At 45.1% G+C, this 20,233-nt stretch overlaps 1 protein-coding gene across 1 annotated transcript in view; it reads right to left on the bottom strand.

The window, feature by feature from the left end:
- LOC109998773 (alpha-1,6-mannosylglycoprotein 6-beta-N-acetylglucosaminyltransferase B) overlaps positions 1 to 20,233 on the bottom strand; it is a 137,217-nt gene that overhangs the window by 14,426 nt on the left and 102,558 nt on the right. The window contains 3 exon segments of the mRNA XM_065959487.1: positions 3,003 to 3,133; positions 4,381 to 4,514; positions 16,455 to 16,586. Coding sequence (XP_065815559.1) covers positions 3,003 to 3,133; positions 4,381 to 4,514; positions 16,455 to 16,586 — 397 coding nt within the window.

Genomic DNA, 20,233 nt, shown 5'->3' with positions numbered 1-20,233 from the left:
AACAACGTTACCATGGGAGTGAACGGAGTTGTCAGAACGCTTAATAAAGTTTGACTTTATCTGACTGTTTTGTTGACATTCCCTTTAGCACAGCTCCATCTAGTGGATGCATAACGCAACCCCAGTCAAACGTTTGACTGCAGTATCTTCTATTCTATGCGCCTTATAATCCGGTGCACCCTATGTATGAAAACAGTTCTAAAATAGGCCATTCATTGAAGGTGCGCCTTATAATCCGGTGCGCCTTATAGTGCGGAAAATACGGTAACTTCGTTTGATTGGGCGCACAATGAATCTTTGGATTTGTTGTGTCATGAAGGAAGGAACCCTGTTGCCCAGGGAGAGTAAGCCTTAATTGAAGGAGGCTTCCATATGGGACAGTCTTCAACGTGCGACTGTAACGTAATCGATCTTCAAGTGTGCCGTCTGACAGATGCAGCCCCTGACTCGAGACACACGCTGCCTCGGCCGAGCGTCGCTCTCTAAAGTTTCAGTAAACACAAACTGGATGATCTCGGTACAAAGCAAAAAAATGGGATCCATCACATTTCTGGCAGCGTGACTCGTCCTTGTGTCTCCTGACGAAGTGAGAGGATAAAAAGATAATCACTGTCATACATCAAGCTCTTCAGGAGTGATAGCGGTCTCCGTGTGAATGCTGCGCTGCATTTGGGTGTGCTTGTGAATGTGTGACAAGTAGCTTCTCATAAATCACTTTTCCTGGATACCAAAACCGACAATAGCTGCGGTTGCAATAAACTCCTGCTGCGTGTGTTAGCAGACATGGCTCAGAGTCACATTTGCATAAACTGAGAGACGGACGATGCATGGAATAAGAGGGGGAAAGAAAGTGAGAGAGGCTCTTACCTGGAGCTAATGAGCAGCCAGCCGCATTTGGTGCAAAAAGAAGGAAGACAGAAAGTAAGAAAGAGACAGATAGCATAAGATGTAACGTCATAGTGTTGAAGTTTCTCTGCCTTTGCTCAGGTTTGTGTAACTTAGGAGGTTCTGTACTCCGTCCTTGCCTCATTTGAAATCCGGGGAATTGTACGGACAGACTGTGAAAAGTAATGGCAGCAAACAGCGTGTTCATAATCATTTGAACAATGGAGCCACGACTGTGCCCCTCTCTGCAGTTTGCGCGGGGAACAAGCAGACAGCTTTGGAGGGGAAAATTGCCTGTAAATTAAAGCTGAACAATTGTGTATATAGAGCCACATGAAGCTGAGCAGTAATGGTGCAAACAGCAGGGTGTGCAAAATGCTGTCATTGGATTTTTCTGTTAACACTGCAGTCTTTTGTTGAGGGGGGGGCGTGTGTGTGTGTGTGTGTGTGTGTGTGTGTGTGTGTGAGTCGGCATGTGTAAACACAAAAAAGACTGCAGTCTGAAGTAAGCAAAAGAATCTTTTTGTGCAGTTAAAGCTTCCTCGTTGTGTTTATGTTCGCAGGATGTTGAACATGTTTGTGCCTGCAGGCTCTAAACAAGCTGTGCGTCCATGCATCACGGGTCTCACTGTACACAAACATGGATGTGTGCATGAAAACAGATGTAAGCACACAAGGTTATGTTTGTATCCATCTGACTGTTACTGTATCTACGTTAATGCCTTCCAGGACTGTTAAGAGCAGACCTTGTTTTTATCTCCTCCATCTGCCTGATAAACACCTGAGAGCAATCTGAGCTCAGGGAGGAGGAGGAGGAGGAGGAAGAGGAGGAGGAGGAGGAGGAGGAGGAGGGGGAGGGGGAGAGAGAGGAGGAGGAGAGAGAGAGGAGGAGGAGGAGGAAGAGGAGAGAGGAGGAGGAGGAGAGAGGAGGAGGAGGAAGAGGAGAGAGGAGGAGGAGGAGAGAGGAGGAGGAGGAGAGAGGAGGAGGAGGAGGAAGAGGAGAGAGGAGGAGGAGGAGGGGGAGGGGGAGGGGGAGAGAGAGGAGGAGGAGGAGGAGAGAGGAGGAGGAGGAGGAGAGAGGAGGAGGAGGAGGAGAGAGAAGAGGAGGAGGAGGAGGAGGGGGAGGGGGAGAGAGAGGAGGAGGAGAGAGGAGGAGGGGGAGGGGGAGAGAGAGGAGGAGGAGGAGGAAGAGGAAGAGAGAGGAGGAGGAGGAGGAGGAGAGAGAGGAGGAGGAGGAAGAAGAGGGGGAGAGAGGAGGAGGAGGAAGAGGAAGAGGAGGTGGAGGAGAGAGGAGGAGGAGGAGGAAGAGGAAGAGGAGGAGGAAGAGGAGGAGCGAGAGGAGGAGGAGGAAGAAGAGGGGGAATGAGGGAGAGGAGGAGGAAGAGGAGAGAGAGGAGGAAGAGGAGAGAGGAGGAGGAGGAGGAGAGAGGAGGAAGAGGAGAGAGGAGGAGGAGGAGGGGGAGGGGGAGGGGGAGAGAGAGGAGGAGGAGGAGGAGAGAGGAGGAAGAGGAGAGAGGAGGAGGAGGGGGAGAGAGAGGAGGAGAGAGGAGGAGGAGGAGAGAGGAGGAAGAGGAGAGAGAAGAGGAGGAGGAGGGGGAGGGGGAGGGGGAGAGAGAAGAGGGGGAATGAGGGAGAGGAGGAGGAAGAGGAGGAGGAGGAGGGGGAGAGAGAGGAGGAGGAGGAAGAAGAGGGGGAATGAGGGAGAGGAGGAGGAAGAGGAGGAGGAGGAGGGAGAGAGAGAGGAGGAGGAGGAGGAGGAAGAAGGGGAATGAGGAAGAGGAGGAGGAAGAAGAGGAGGAAGAAGAGGAGGAAGAAGAGGGGGAAAGAGGAGGAGGAGGAGAGAGAGGAGGAGGAGGAGGAAGAAGAGGAGGAGGAGGAGGAGGAGGAGGAGGAAGAAGAGGAGGAGGAGGAGAGAGAGGAGGAGGAGGAGGAAGAAGAGGAGGAGGAGGAGGAAGAAGAGGGGGAGAGAGGAGGAGGAGGAGGAGGAGCCAGGTGGGAGAGACTCCGGTCATCACAGGGTTCTTCACGTCTACTCTGGTCTTCATTGTTTTTGAGCCTTGTTTTGTTTAAAGAAGCCGTCAGAAGGAAACGTGTCATCAGTAATGTGTGGTGCGTACCTTCCACATGCTCGCCTCTTTCCCGTACACCACGGCCATGTTGTTGACTTTGTCCTGCTGGATGCTCCTCTTCTCCGTGTCGTTCAGCTCCTCCGAAACGAAGCCCATGAACGAGTTGTCCGGCGTGTGCGCTGAACGTGTGCGTTTGTGAGTCGTTAGTAAGTTACAAGGAGAGGTAGGAAAGAGAGAGAGAGAGAGAGAGAGAGAGAGAGAGAGAGAGAGAGAGAGAGAGGAAAAGTCTTTGTTAGTAAGAGTCAGAGAGGAAAAGAGAATCCCTGCATGCAGACAGACAGCTGCTGTCAGACAGTCCGACTAATGTTTCCTGAAAGTTTACATTTTTTAAAACCTGTGCTCTTGATTTTAGAGCATCCTCACAGGTCATGCCAATTTGTATTTCCTGCAGCAAGCGTTCCCCCATATATTGAACCCAAGTGATAAATGATGGCTCCCGCTGCTCTCTGACAAGTATGAAGCAATTTGTAAAGGTTGAATCAGTCATAATAGCTGAGGACGATGTGAAATGTTGGCATCCACAGCAGCGCATATTGACGTTCTAATGATCCCGCTGCTGAGTGCCAACTGCAGCTGAGAGGGCATGAACAGTGTGGAGGAGCGAGAGTGAGAGCAGAGGAGAGATAAGCAGTCAGTGTTTCAGTCAGGAGGAACACAACGACGATCACATTGTGTGTAGCATGAAACGGAGGCAAGAAAAGCAAAAGAAACGAGTTTGAGCTCGGAGGGATGTTAGAAGCTGCGGCGGCGGCGCTGAAAATAGCCGCATTAAGACACATTACTCTGAATTAATGTCGACAGGCAGCCACACCTGTCAGAGAAAGTGAAGACATTGAGTTGGAGTCATTTTCTTTAAAATCATTTCAAAACTGATGACAGATCCGAGAGAGTGTGTGTGTGTGACAGTGAAGATCTTTAAAAGTTTATAAACCTTCAGATGGTTGACAGGATGTGATGAAATGAAAGTTAGAGGAATGTTTGTGCATCCTATTTTTAAATAAAAAAGTACAAATCAATACCATCACAACGCTAAATCAGCTGTTATTATTCTGACTGAACGCAGAGATCACTGACTGGGAAATCAAGTCTGAGCGTCTTTATCCATCCATCACATGGGGGGGACTGTCAGAAGCACTACTTTGTTTTAAATGTTGAGACGGAAACATGATTTATTTAAGGGTAAAGGTCGCTTTAAGGCGTTAAAATTATGTGTTTTGGAGGAAAATGTCCTGAACTAGTCATTCACTTTTTGAACCGTTTGTTTCAACAGATAAAAAAAAGCTCTCTGCGTTTGTGTGGTACAAACAGGAAGGACGTATTAAAGTGATCTTTTCAAAGTAAGAGGATAGATGTTGTGTGCTCTTACGGAACATGGTCATGTACTGCCTGGCGTTCAGGTTCCAGTAGCCCCAGTTGGTCCGGTAGCCGTGCAGCGTCGCGTACTCCTCGTGATTGTAGGCTGGCTCCGTCCCGAACGTGTCGATCACTCGGATGTGACACCTGTGAAGGCAAGTTACAAAGAATTTAAGAAAAAGGTACTGCACTTTGTTTAATGTACATAAATATGAAAATGTGTTTATAACAGAAAACAGCCCAGGAATGTTTAGGATGAATGTTTTATTTATTTAAAAATGGAAGTGCTGACTATCATATAATCTAAAAACACATTTAACGTGTTTGTACTGGCGCCTGGCTGACAGTAAACGCCGGTGAGAAAGGCTCTGAAAGTGAAGTTGTGAGCTCTGCCAGCGCAAAAACAACAAATCAACAAAAAAAGTTGTTGTAGACACAGCAGGCTCTACTTTGTTTAAAGGAGCAGTCTGTAAGATATCCACTGAATGAAGGTATCTTACTATCTGATCAGACATTAAGGAAACATGCTATGTTGAAGTGCTGGCTTCTCTGACAACAATTCAGCAGCCAGTATGTCCTCCTTCTAACTTTAGATTCTGCTCCTGAATGCTCTGGATTTGTTTGGACCAGAGAAGGTAGGCACGCCCACACGGCCGTTTTGGACGCCCCTCGGTTTGTCAGATATGAGAGCAGTTATCAGGTCAACAGGTGTTGCAGCGATGGAAGTGGTCAAGAGAAGTGGTTCAGATAGAAGTGATTGTACCCGACCTAAAAAGCCTCTGCATGTTTCTAATAAGCTCCACGAGCAGAAACGTGCTCAAACTAGGATCAATATTGGAGATGCTTTTGAAAAATGGAGAGAGGTTAGAACACAGAAAGGTTTACAGACCCATGCAGAGCACAAAGAAAAAGAAAGGAGCAGCACAAGTTTGTCTGAAGATCCAAAGTTTGAAAAAACTTATTTTCAGAGAATTAATGACAGAAAACCACTAAAAGCACACGATGGTACATACTGTATCTGGAGGTTTGTCAAAAGTAAAATAAAAGACATAGATGTAGAGAGAAACACAAAGAACAGCAACCAGCAATTAAGTTGCCAACTGCAGAGTGGGAGCTTTGACATGAAAATGACAATAATACAAAAGGTTGAACTGCTCTAAAGCACCGACGCTGTGCATCAGCACAAATAATACAATCATATAGACACACATGATAAGCTCTACTTTAGCCACACACACACACACACACACACACACACACACACACACACACACACACACACACACACACACACACACACACACACACACACACACACACACACACACACACACACACACACACACACACACACACACACGCACTGATGAAACTCACTATACCTCCTCCTCTGTAACTGTGAGTGTGTTCAGTCTGGACAGTCTGTGAGCTCAGGGGGATTAGCACGAGCTAAAGGTGTCAGAGTCCACGTCCACTCTCTCCTGGTAGATAACTGTGTTTCTGTGTGTACGTTTGTTTCAGCATGTGTGTGTCTTAAGAGTGAAAAGGAAAACAGTGAGATGGTGCGTCAACATTTTTCACCAAAAAAATGTCACACTGGCCTTGTATCTGTACACATCATCTATTTCTACAAGTCATCTTTCTGATTGATGTCCATGATCTGTTACTGCAGGGGGCTCTATTGTTCCATCGACGGCGGTCTCCCTGCTGGAAATGCTGACTCACCCTGACTAGCTGAGAGCTGGAGCTGGGCCGGGTTTTAAAGTGACATATCCTCCTCCTCTTCAACCAGTTTAAATAAGTCTCAGAGCTCCTCAGAACATGTGTGTGAAGTTTCTTGTTCTAAATCCACTCTGATCCTGTATTTGATCATGTCTATAAACCCCTCTATTTCAGCCCTGCTCAGAACAGGCTGTTTCTGTGTCTGTACCTTTTAATATGTAAATGAGCTGTGTCTGACCACACCCCCTCTCTGGAAGGGCTTGGGTGGCTTGGACTTTCTCGCTCCATGTCCTGTTGTTTACGGTGAGAAGGCAGACTCAGAGGGCAGAACAAACACCTAGCTGTGGAAGTGTCACCCACCTGGGGGAGGGGTTACTGCCCTTTGTGATGTCATGAAGGGAAAATCTCCAAACGGCCTGTTTGAGCACACATTTTCTGAAAAGTGGAGCAGGCAAAAGATGCAGAGGATGGACTTTTCTCATCATTGGGGGGTTTGTAGACAGACTAGGGACACATATTAGAGTCAGAGAAACATGGGGAAGAGGATTTAGCAGAGTATGTGACCTTTAAATAACGGGGCACCGTTAGCCTTTGGCTCAATCTCCACCGTCTAGTCTCTAAATAAAGGTATAAAAAGCCCCAAAATAAATCTTAAAAAAAGACAAAATAACGTCTAAAAGTGATAATTAAATATGATGTAAGGATATCTTAGTAGTTTCCTCCTCACAGAACACATTGTAAAGCTCAACCTCCACAGTAAAGGTAGCATAGCATAAGTGAGCTACAGAAGCTGCCACCGCCGTCCCTCGCCGCTCTTCTGACCACACAGGTTAACTCCTTTGTCAAATACAACATGTCTGCTTGTTATTCTGTCTTATGGTCTATTGGAGCCGCTCACCGTGGACAAATTGGTTTCCCCTGTCGGTCCCATGATGGATCTCTTCCTGTTTGTATTTGTTGAACATCGGTGCAAATGGCGAGTTCAGAGAAAAAAAAGAAAAACGACCTGCACTCTCTTCCTGACGAGCTTTAAACATATTTTTTAAACATCCCTGTGCTGTAGCAGGAGGATGAGATGTCATGTTTTTGAAATTGAAGGAATTTTCTTACACTAAAAGTGTGTGTACAAATCCTCCACTAATGTATCGTCAGTCTTAAAGTGGGTGAGCGGTGCAGCTGCAAACACTTTGGTGAAAGTCTGAATAAATAAATATCTCTCTGAGGTTATTCCCGCCATGCTTGAGACAAGGTCACAGCCCAAGTTTGTTTGACACATCTCAGATATTTCCCTCAATATCTGCAGTGATACATCTCTGAAAAGGAGCTTATAAAAAAGGGCTTATCTGAGAGACAGAGGAACACACACACACACACACACACACACACACACACACACACACACACACACACACACACACACACACACACACACACACACACACACACACACACACACACACACACACACACACACACACGCAACAAAATAAAACTGTGCTTATCTGTGCACACTTGTTTTGAAGCGCCAAGAATGAGATTCTCACAGAGGGTCACAGAAAGCTGACGATGAATTATTAATAACAGATGTTAGTTTCACTTGTCTCTGCCCTCTCTCGCCCTCCTCCCTCCCTCTCCCTCTCTCTCTCCAACCTGTGCTATCACATATCGCCAGCTCTGAAAACCAGGAAAATGTTCCTGCCTGCAGATAAGAGGTCCCAAAGGAAGGCGAGGAAAAGAAGGAGTGGAACAGAAGAGGGGATAAGCAGAGGAGTAGCTGAGCTGAATATCTATGGGGGGATCAGAGTACGGGGCTAATCTGGGTTAAACGGCTGCTCAGCCAGGCTCAACAGTCCTCGGGGTGAGGGGAATATGGCAGGGTGGTGTGTTGTCACCCACACGTTCAGCCTTAGCTACGGGGGAATAAGGAGAACCCGGGTGATGCAGGACGACAACAGACACTTTCTGCTTCAGTCTAAAGATGTTTTTGTTTCCATGCGTTACCTGTAGAATATATTATCTCCATGCTGCACTCAGGAGGAATCTTTCTGCCTCTTTTTAAAGTGTAGCTGTGTAACGGAGTTAAAATGCACTTTATTTTTGAGTATAGTTTACAATTTATACTTGAGATTTCATTTATAATTTATTTCTGTTAAGTATTTGTGAATTTTATCTTAACGAGTTATGTATATTTACTGTTATTTTATCAAATTTATGTTTCCTTTGAGAATGACCTTTTTGGCACTTTGCGGCTTCTGTACCTCCTGGGTTACCGTAGCTCCTACGTTGCTGCATCATTACCTTATTTACTGTGGAAAATAAGTGATTTAAGTTGTAATGTTCAGTTTATTTTATAAACTGATAGTAATACGATGTTAATCAGTCATTTTGTTTAGGTTTTGAGAGTTTTATATCACTTTGGAGACTGTTTTAATGTAGCGGTTTTGGCGCGAATTGTGTAATATCCTACAGCGCCTGTGTCACGTGATTGACGTGCCGCAGATATTCTCAGTTAAAATGATATTTATTTTGCATGTGTAGGAGCAGAGGTGCAGAAAACAAATGTCCAGAAGGCACATTGAATGTTCTTTTGTCTTCTGCTGGAATGTTTTTCTTTGTATTTTCATACTTTCTGTTTTGTTTTACAGCCGCATGTTGTCGTTTATTTTGTCCACTAGGTGTCACTGTTTTACCATTTGGTAACTGTTTCTCATGTTTTTTTAATGAGATTTATTGTTAATATACACTGTAAAACCGAAGTTTTTCAGCCATTTGTAGCAGCTCTTGGTTATAAATATTTACATATAGTTAAAATATTTAAATGATGATTGTAATATATTTTTATGTCATATAAATGTGTTATGAGCTCACACAGTGCTGTTTTGCATTGCTGAGGGAGCAGAGGTGCAGAAAACGAATGTCCAGAAGGCACACTGAATGTTCTTTTGTCTTCTGCAGGAGAAAATAAAAACTGGAAAACAGTCAAAGTCTGGTTTTCTTCACTCCCCTGACCACATCCGTTACAGCTGCAGACATCGATCACAGTGCCTCAGACACTTCTCGAGAGAATATACTTTTTAAAACTCTGCTGGTTATTTAAGTCTAACGGTGTTTTCACACATGCACAAAACTCCTTACGATTTCCCCGACCTTTTGGGGAGGAGCTGCATGTGTGAACGAAGTGCTGAGTTTTCACCCGGACTTAAAAATAGAAAAAAAAAAACCTTCCCACATCCATTTCATGAGACAGGTGTGCAGGAGAGTCAACAACTTAAAGGTAAACTTTCGCACAATGTCTCACTCACATACAAACATTTGTTGGCATCGTTTCTGTACCAGACTTTAGGCAAACATCTTGACTTCACTCAGACTTTTTTTTTGTGAATTTGGGCTGAGCCGATGTGTATCAGAATCAGAATCGGGTTTTATTGCCAAGTACATTTACACATAGAAGGAATTTGACTTGGTGTATTGGTGCTAAACAGTTAACAAGGAAAGAAAGCAGAACTAGCAACAACTTAAATAACACAGTGTATGTAACCTACTCACAGAGTGCATGTAAAGAAAATACATTGAAAGTCCAGTGGGTGTTAATGTAACGCATAAAGAACAGTTTCAGCTGTCCGCAGCACTGCAGTAATCCATCCATCCATTTTCTTCTTATCTCGGTGGCAGCAGGCGCAGTAACTCACCCCAGACTTCCCTCTCCCCAGCCACGTGTTCCAGCTCCTCCTGGGGGATTCTGAGGTGTTCCCAGCGAGCTCTGGGTCTACCCTGGGGTGTTCCCCCCAGTTGGGCGTACCCGGAAAAACCTCCAAAGGGAGACGACCAGGAGGCATCCTAACCAGATGCCCAAACCACCTCAACTGGCTCCTTTCCATGCGTAGTGTTAATAATACTAATAATGATGCATTAGACTTTTAGAGGAGGTTTGCGTCAGTAGACTTAAGAGCGCAGTTGGGAGGAGCTCAGACAGGGTAGAGGGGGAGGAGCCAGGTTATGGGGGGCTTTATAGGTAATAATTTAAGTAGTTTTGAAGTGGATACACTGGGGGACGGGGAGTCAGTGGAGGTCATGAAGGACTCGGGGTGATGTGGTCACGGGTACAGGAGTGCGTGAAAATATATTGGATATATAAATTGTATTTTCTTGAGTGTTCTGGGTGATGAACCGTGGATAAGACTGTTGCAGTAGTCGAGTCTAGAGAGAAGTGAGAGGTGTCAGGTTACAAAGGTTGGCCGTTCACTTGAATTATAAGAAAGCAGCCAAACAGATTTTAAATGTGCTGTGGACTGTCGATGCATAGAAATGAGCTGATCGTGTACTTCACCAAGGACGTTTCCCTTAAGACTTGTCGGAGGAGGATTTGGATCAGGATTGGTTATGAATCCTTTCAAACCCAGACATTCTCTCCGTCTGTCGGAGGGCAGACCGAGGTCGACTTTCTTTCTGCAGGGCTCGAACACTGTCCATATCCGCTCGTCTGTTTCTATACCAGCTTCATTTCATAAGATGGATCTTTATTTTTCACTTCTTGCAACTACTGCATAGACATTTCACAATTCAGTAGATATGACACTTTTATAATGAAATATTTTAAGACACAGATCGTTTCATTAACATCAGGCCTCATCCGTTCTTTCTAAGTATAAGAGAGAGGACGCTTTGAAGAGGTCTGAAGAGAGTTTTGAAATATTATATAAGTCAGAGTTTGAAGAATCAGGGATCTGAATGAGTTACTGATCTTAAAGAGTCAGGAGCTTTTTCCTAAAAATAAAATACAGACTTATAAGTAATGCCGCTCGATCATTACTTACGAGCCTCCACATGTGGTGGGGAGAGGATGTGTTAAACAGCAGTTCAGTGAAATTAGCAGGATAATTAGCGTTCACACTATTGTTGCAGCTCAGCACTCGTGTTAAAGATCCCTTACTATTCTCATTTTCACCTTTCATGTTGTCAGTTTGGGAAACCTATAGAGCAGCTTTGCATGATTTGCAGCCAAAAAAACCCTCCTTATTTATCTTAGTAAAATCCATGTTTCAGCTGCTGTCTCTTTAATGTCCTCCTTCCCCCACATGCCCACTTTCCTCTGATTGGCCAGCTCTCTGGAAGCCTTCTGGTGCTGGGAGAAGAGAGTCTATGTAAGAGGTTTCAACAGGTTATGTAGAGGCTTGAAGCCGTCTGGTGAAATTCTTGTTTTCATATCGGGGAACTGAGCGCCCCAACATACGTTTACCTCATGATCTGAAACTTTGAAACCCAGGTTTAGTCGGGGCATCCAGCAATGTCTCACCATATGTCAGTCTTAAAATGGACGGGTCGACTTGAATGTTATTGTTGTAACAGCTGGTGCGACCCTCAAGCTTTAGATTTTATTACATTTTGTTCAGACACTTGTTTACGTTTCTTGCAAACTAAAACCTGAGACGTCCCTCATGTAAGCTGGAGGTAGCTTTTACTATTTCATGTGTTATGTTGCGTATCTTTACCTCAGAGACTGCTTTTGTTCCAAAGTGCAGTGATGCATAAAATACTTTCATCTATCATGTATCCTATGCAGAACTGAAGCAGATGCTCTGGCTTAATGCTACACCCGGGCAGAGACGCTGCTCGTCAACAGGCAAGGCAGGCAACTGCTTGGGGCCCCAGACCAGTAGGGGGCCAAAAAAGCAGTGGCCGAAAATGAGCACCTTTATTAACGACAGTAGGAAACCCCCCCAAGGTGGCCTCCCTGTGACAGCACACACGCCCTGTTGAACCTTGGATGGAGGGCGCGGGTTGGCGACCCCCAATTGTTACTTTTGCTAGGGCCCCAACAGACTCTAGAATCCCACTGCACCCAGCTCAAATCAAACGCCTCTATAGTCCTAACAGTATGTATACAGAGGACAGTGCTTTATTCACTGTTGCTAGGCAACCACTAAATCACTTGCGCAGACATATTCCAATCGATATCTCCGAAAATGGAAATAGATCAGAAAGAGCGAGGCGGGTAGTTAGTGCGTGGCAGCTTAGAAACTTTGTATGACCTAAAGTTGTAACAGCGCCTCGAAATGTTTTCAGTCAGAGATGTCAATCACTTTGAGAACATGACAGACCGTCCTTATCCAGCGAGAATGTGGCGCACCAAACACTGACGATGGGGGGTAATTACCAAAAGACAAAGAGGTACCCGGAGTTAAGAATCCTGTGATAGAGGGGGTTTTAATATTTGTTTTTTCTAACCTTCTCCTCGATCGGAGCAGTACACTCAGCATGCAGAGGAAATCAATGTGTCCAATTAGCAGACGAGTGGGCGTGATTTAAGACTGTTTCCTATTGGCTCTCAGCATCTTCAGGGGACTGATACACCCTCACATGTACACATACACACTTACTGTGCATATGTACACACACAAACACACACGGACACATCAACACACGGACACACACACTCTTGTCCAGGCATAATAAATGAATGTGGATGTCTGTGGGAACATAAAGCAAAAGTAATTAAAGGGAGCTGAAGGGCCCCAAAGCTCAGAGCACTTGATTAATGATGCCTTTCAGCGCACAGCACTCGACTAGACTGGTCTAACCTGAGGAGGGAGAGAGAGAGGAGAGAGAGGGAAGAGAGAGAGAGAGAGGAGAGAGGTGAGGGAGGAGGAGAGAGGATGAGAGAGAAGAGAGAGAGAGAGAGAGAGAGGAGAGAGAGACGAGAGAGGAGAGAGAGACGAGAGGAGAGAGAGAGAGAGAGACAGAGAGACAGAGAGAGATGAGAGAGAGGAGAGAAGACAGAGAGAGGAGAGAGAGGAGTGAGAGAGTCAGGAGAGAGACAGAGATGAGGGAGAGAGAGAGAGGGAGGAGAAGAGGAGACAGAGACAGAGAGAGACAGAGAGAGAGAGAGACGAGGAGAGGAGAGACAGAGAGAGACAGAAGAGAGAGAGACGAGAGAGAGAGCGAGAGAGAGACAGAGAGAGACAGAGAGAGACAGAGAGAGAGAGAGAGAGGACAGAGAGAGACAGAGAGAGAGAAGGAAAGAGAGAGACAGAGAGAGAGAGACAGAGAGAGACAGAGAGAGAGAGAGAGAGACAGAGAGAGACAGAGAGAGAGAGATAGGAGACAGAGAGAGACAGGATGAGAGAGGAGAGAGAGAGGAGAGAGAGAGGACAGAGAGAGAGAGAAGAGAGAGAGAGAGAGACCGAGAGAAGAGAGAGAGACAGAGAGAGAGACAGAGAGAGAGGATGAGAGAGAGAGAGAGGGAGAGAGAGAGAGAGAGAGCGGTGGATAGGTATGTCAGTGACCTTTCCTAAAACCTCAGGGGGGTTGTGGATGTGTTTGTGGTCAAATTAAAAGGCTCTAATGACCATCGGTCTTTAAGAGATTTTGATTTATGTGAGTTTAAGATAGATTAAGCTCAGATTCACATGAGCATGTTTTGAAATATTTATGGCAGCAGCTAGTGTTGTAGATAAGACCAGACCAACCGAGACCAAGACATACCCGAGACCAGAGTGCTCCCAGACCGAGACAAGACCAAGACCAAGACCATAACTATCACTGAAAAATCATCATCTTGTGTGCAGGTGGGGTCTCTCTCACTTAGACAGCAACACCGGGAAGATTGCGGACGCAACCAGGGGATGAACATCTAAATATGAATGAATGTAAGAAAAATCCATTTCCCTTTAATCACAGTACTGACGGGGAAAAATACCCTGCCAGTGGTGGTCTTGACCGGTCTAAATTTCAAACTTTCGGAGTCCGCCCAGTCTGAGACCGAGACAAGGCCGAGTAAAAATGCTTTCAAATTACGAGACGAGACCTTCAAAAAGTGGTCTCAAGACCGGTCTCTAAGATTGATTTGTAGTACTCCAACACTAGCAGCAGCTGAACATAGTTTGAGTTTGGTGTCCAGGCTCTGACCTCGTCACTCAGAGACACTTATCTTAAATGTAGAAATTAAAGGGGGGGTTGATGACATATCTTCCACCTCCAGTCGGAGTCTGCAGGTGGATGCACGATGATGGACAGATTGAAGTGCAACACTGGTCACAAGACAGCAAGACAATGAAATCGTCCGCTCACTTGGGAGGATGAGTGCGATTGGAGATGACGCCTGTAAGTATAAAATCTGTGCAGCTCGAGTTGTCTGCCTGAACTAGACCACACAGATTTTTCTTCACATGTTTGAAATCACTAAATTGAATCCTGCAGTGTTAAAAATGAAGATAGATGTTCCTGCTGAAACATTCCAGATAATCCCTTCACCGCCAGCCTCAGTGAGAACAAAAAGACGCGCCGCTTACAAACACTGAAAGTCACATCGTGTTAGCGGAAGCAGATATCAAGACTCCACGCCGTAATGTAGAAGAGGCAGAGGACCGCTGACCTCAGCAGGCAATTAGGCGCAGACTGCAGGCTGACTGGCATCTTGTCTGGATGAATTGTGGGATTTTGTGGATGTGTGAGAGAGAGAGAGAGAGAGAGGACGGTGAGGAACAAAGAGAGAGAGAAATAAAACAGGTTGTGTTCTGGAAAAAAAAAGGTCCCCAGAGCCTCACAAATGAGATCCTCTCTCTCTAATAATTGATTTTAAAAATACATGGAGCGGCCCTTTATATGTGATGTCAGGCTGACGACAGACTCCTCCCACTCCTCTTAATGTGTGCGTTCTCTCTTCCTTTGTTGCCATCTCTCCTCTTACTCTTTCCTCTGTTTCCTTTTCATTTAGGCTCCTACCTGAACACGCCTTCACCTCGATACTAATGTCCTTTTTGCACATTTTTACACCACAAAGAAAAGCAAAATGTCAACTGCTTCCATCACGACAAAAAAACGCCTAATTAACAGGACCAGGAAGGATGAGAAGGGGACAGAGGGAGGGCGGCTGCACGCTGCTTTTAAGGAGCTAGGAGAGGACGAGTAGCACAAGATGCTCTTTCAGTTTTATGTGTTTGTGAGGCAACATCATTGCAGACCTCTTAAGTTATAATGGGCATGTGCTGCTGTGCTCTGCAGGGCTGTGCAGCAGTTTTTTAAAAAGTTTTTTATTCCTGTTTTGTTGCCTCAGACGAATGCCTGTCATGGCCTACTTTTTATAGTTGTTCCATCTTTGTAGCGATGCCAAAAGCCATGAAGCACATTTTAGTCCCACACAAAATAAGTCTTTCTTAACATCTCACTTTTTGTCTTCTGTCTGTGTTGAATCTCCATCGTCCTCTTTGATTGTGAATTAGTGCTTCATGTGAACTCGTCAGCTCTCGGACTTTAGGACGCGGTGGTGTTGCATCGGCTGCCATCATGTTATGTTGCTAATTCCCTTACAACTCTCAAGAGTAAGGATGAGGGATGACTCACATCCAAGTCAGACGATATCCAAAAATTAATTACCGTAGAATCAGGAATATAAGACGCACCCTGTTTTTGAAGGTCTCTCAGACAGGAAAAAAAGTAGAAACTGTCTTCCTGCATGATGATTTATATTGTGTTCAGTTACGTCAACAGCATGCAGTTTCTGAGCAGCGGTGTCGCTCTTTTAGTTCTGTCTGTTTTCACTTTCGGGAGTTTGCTCTCCTACTGGCTACAGTACGGTCGTTGAGCTCTCAGCCTGCAGGGAAAGTTGAGAAGCACCGACCAAGTCGACTCCGCTGGTCACTCTTTAACTTTAACATATGACTCTTTCAATCAAAAGAGAACTCCACAAGGTTTATTTACGGAACAATATCCCCCCGTTTTCTGTAAATTCATGATTATGACCTCAAGAGGAAGAAAACATGTGAAAAAAGTCGCACAGCCAGCCTGGTCTGTGTCGCTGTCTTTCCCAGCACAGCTTTCAATACACAATGAATGGGGATTGGTTTTTAATCCTGTCAGGATGCAGTGATGTATACCGGTGTGTAAGACGCAGCCAACTTTTAAGTCGACAAAATAAGTATTAAAAGTGCGACTTGTACACTGGATTTTACACTGTCGATGAGTCATTGCACCCCTAGTGGTGGCTCAGCATGTTTCTTAAGGTCTCAGTATCTTGTTTGACTCCAGTCTGGTTTATTGTGAATTGTTTATTTCATGACTCTGTATTTAATACCCTGTGATGGAGATGGATGGTTATTAGGAGGCTGCAGTGTGTTTGTCTGACAGAAATAATGTGTGGATTTAACAAGCTGAATGAGTTATAGTCAGACATCTGGACAGAGACATGGACACCTTATTACCTCATTAATTCAACCATAAACACGGCCAATAAAGCCACCAAGCTGCATGGAAAATTGCTGACACACACACACACACACACACACACACACACACACACACACACACACACACACATTGCATCACACAACCTGCAGTGAGAAACGAGAAGCACGATGAAAGCCGTCTTACTTGTGTTTCTTGAGCGAGAGCCCCATGTGCTGCTTCATCTGCTGCATGCCGTGGTAGTCCGTGTAGATGAGGTCGAAGGGGAGCGGGCCGGTCAGCGGGCAGCTGCCTCTGCCCGGGGGCACGCCGAGGAACCTGCACGCCGCACAAAACGAAACACAGTTTAGATGAGGAGACGACCAGGAGAGACGAGATCCACTCTGAAAATACTAAAGTGCACTTCAGCCTGCAGGGCGAGCAGAGCCTCCTCAGCATCCATCTTTAACTCAGGAGAAAACATTTCAGTTTGAATGAAAACATTTCAGTTTCATGTGGAAAAGTTGTCAAATGCATCTATCAACAGCATCGATTCTACTGGTGATAAAAGTAGAAGGTTTAAAGTTATAGTGAGCAACATTACTCCATTAGAATGTAGGTTGAATGTAGGTTAAATCAAATTTTGATCTATTGCATGTCACTCTGGGCTGCAGGTAGCCTAGCGGTTAGTGCACACGCTCCATGTACAGAGGTCCCGGTCCGGGTTTGAATCTTGCATGTCGCTCTCCACTTTCCCTCTCTCTCTTCCCTGTTTCTGACTTCATCCACTGACCCGTCTCTAGAATAAAAGGCGTAAACAGCATAAAAATAAACCCTGGAAAAAAGTCTGATCTCTGCTGTGAGGCCCCGCCCCTTTTTAACGATTAATTATTCAAATTCATCCAGTCTGAATCAAATAACAAATCAGGGTTAGCTGGCACATAGTTAGCCAATCACAGGGACTCTGTACATTCTAACATCCTCAAGCTGCTATGTGACTGTTCTCTGCAGCTCTCTCTCCATCATTTTAAAAGTACCAAAACTTTAAAGAAATATTCAGATCTTCAGTCTTTTTTCTAACCAAGATTTGCTGCAATCATTGAGTGACCTGAATTGCACGGATATGTTGGCAGCATTGGCAACAGATTTGTGCAATTTCAGGCATTTTCAAAAAGCACAAACTTTATCGTATTTTATTTTTATTTTTTAAAGACATTTTTAGTTGCCGGAGCGACTCAACAGCGCCTCCCTGAGGTCAGAGGCTGAAGCAGGCAGAAGAGAGGATATCTGCTACTATTATCCTCACCTTCTTCCTCGTCCTACTAGTAAAGAGTTGAGACAGAGTTTTTTTTTTTTGACACAATCTTAGAGAGTTTATTCTTAGAGAGATGCTTGAAGCGTTCCCTCGTCTGACTTCCTGTCTGGGTTGATCTGCTCTGTTCAGCTTGACGCGTGCTTGCAGCGAGCTCTGCCAAAAATGGACTCGGCTTGTAGCGGAGTGGAGTGGAGTGGAGTGGAGTGGGGCTTCTGGCACAAGCCTCAGATAGGCTGATAGAGTGTGCAGCGGAGACACGAGCACTGACTAGAGAGGGCGCTATCAGCCCCCTGCGTGCATGGCATGGACAGAATGCGCAGCACGTAGATTATGTTGAAAATGCCTGTTTGCAGACTAAGACAGAAACTAAAGCAAACACATCAAACCAGTTTAACATCAGCCTGTGATGTTTGTGAGCGTGCAGTTTTTCTAGCATCGCTGTGGTTATTTTGTTTTGTCAAGGACAAAAGCATGAAATGAGAAACAAGTGGAAAACAAGTAGTGCTGAGTATCAACTTTCCCGTCAGCACAAACACCGAGTGTTCAGTCTGAGCAGGCAAAGATTGCAGCTACTCGCTCTGAACTTCATCAGCACAAAGCCCCGTGTGATTGACAGCTCAGCTCTGAAAAGTGCAGAGGTGCAAACCACAGCCGTGAGGTGTAAGTACAAACCATGGATTTATTCTTTATTTTGAGAGAATTGTGCAACTTTACAACAACAGAAGTGTACTTTTTTTATTTTTTTTAAATGCATGCCTCTTAAAGAAATCAAAGCTCTTAACCCTGGAGCTGTTGTTCTCAATGTGCTGAGCCACACAGCAACACAAGAGAGAGAGAGAGCAAATAGAGTGAACAGAGCTCAGCAGGAAGAGGAATATTAACTCAATGGAGAAGTCACAGTGGAGGGAACTTTATGTGCCAACGCGATGAAGACCACCAGCAGCATGTCCTTCAAAAAGATTAGGGTGAATGCATGACAAAGAAACACAGCAGGCCGACATGAAATTCTCAAATCACTGTTTACATCGACCTCGCTTTGGAAAGACCTTCTCCTATCAAAGTGAAATCTTTTTCCCTGAAGTGAAGCGAGCGAGGGAGGGAGAGAGGGAGGGAGAGAGAAAAGCTATTAAAACTGAAAATTGTGTTTTGAAGGAGAGCTGAATTAAAAGTGCCTCGTTGATCAGATCGGATCGTACGGGTGATGCTGAGTTCAATCAAAGTCAGAGCAGGAAGACGCCGGGAGGCTTTTTGGCAAAAACATGATTCAAACAAACAGGATGAAAAGAGCTGAATGCGTAATGACCTGTCTGTTGTACCTTAGAGCAGCAACATCAACAACAGCAGCAGATGGTCAAAGCATGGAGGCAGAGAAAATAAAAAAAATGATTAACTCATGTATTCAGGCTGTGTGTGTGTGTGTGTGTGTGTGTGTGTGTGTGTGTGTCAGATGCTAAGGTGTTGATCTTAACTGTCCGTGTTGTGAGATCCAGATATCTGCCTGTCTAATATTTGTTGATAAATTAACTCCTATCTCTTTATTTGTGCATCCTTGCAGCCTATCTCCTTGACTGACCCCTCCGCCTTGACGAAGGAACTTCTCATTTTTTAAATGCACCTGAAGGCGACGAGTGGAGATAAGAAGCTTCTGGAGCAGCTCAGAGGTGGATCCAACGCCTGGAGGCTCATTTATGCTTCCTGTATGAGGAGCGCCAATAGCCTAGCCATCATGACACACAGGCAGACGTGTAAGGAGGTAATAGTCCTCTGTGGGTTCGAATCCGACCTCGGCCCTTTGCTGCATGTCATCCCTCACTCTCTCCTATCAACACGCCCCGTCTCTCTTCAGCTGTCCTAACCAATAAACGCAAAAAGACCCAAAAACGTTTTTAAAAATAGACATTTCCACAATTTTCCAGTTTGGGATCAATAAAGTAATTCTATTCTGTGTTTTTAATGATCTAATCGACTCCCACACGTCCTTTTCATTGAGCTGGACCTTAAAAATGCATCCCAGTCTCACACAGAACATCCACTTCTCATTTGCTGCCGTTCGATCTCCGCCCAGCTGTTCTGTTGTAGTTGTCTGTCCCTGTGCCCGGGTAAGGAACAGGGACAGGTTCATGCATTACACATGTTACTGCAGGAAACCTCTAGGGGGCACACCACAGAGAGCATGCTGAACATAAACCAGATGTACGGTTGTAAACTACAGACTTGGAGACACTCTGAGGTCACTATCATGATAATTCTGAGATCAGAACTAACAGAATATCAACATAAATAATCTACAGTAACATCACATCAGGTGACTGATGACCCGTGGAGACAACACACCGTCTGCACCTTCCCCTCTCCAATTCTTCAACATTTTCCTCCATGCATGGATGGAACAGTCTCTAACTTGTTTCCATTTATTTTTTTTAGAGGTTTCCACGTCAACATCTAAAACGTCTGAATGGACAGGCGTCTTCATCGCTGTGCAGTTATAATGACATAATGACACATTGACGACACAGATGTGGATAACTGAAGACTGAAAACTTGTCTTCAAAACGTTCCACCATTATTCTCTCGGCACTCGTCCCCTCTGTTCACTGTTTCTTCCTCTGCGTTTTACAGCCGACACATCAAGCAGACAGAGGGGAAGTGAGGCAGCCATCATGTGCACACA

The sequence above is a fragment of the Labrus bergylta genome, chromosome 1, assembly GCF_963930695.1.
Source record: "Labrus bergylta chromosome 1, fLabBer1.1, whole genome shotgun sequence".
Lineage (NCBI taxonomy): Eukaryota > Metazoa > Chordata > Actinopteri > Labriformes > Labridae > Labrus > Labrus bergylta.
This window is presented reverse-complemented; position numbering and strand designations above follow the sequence as displayed.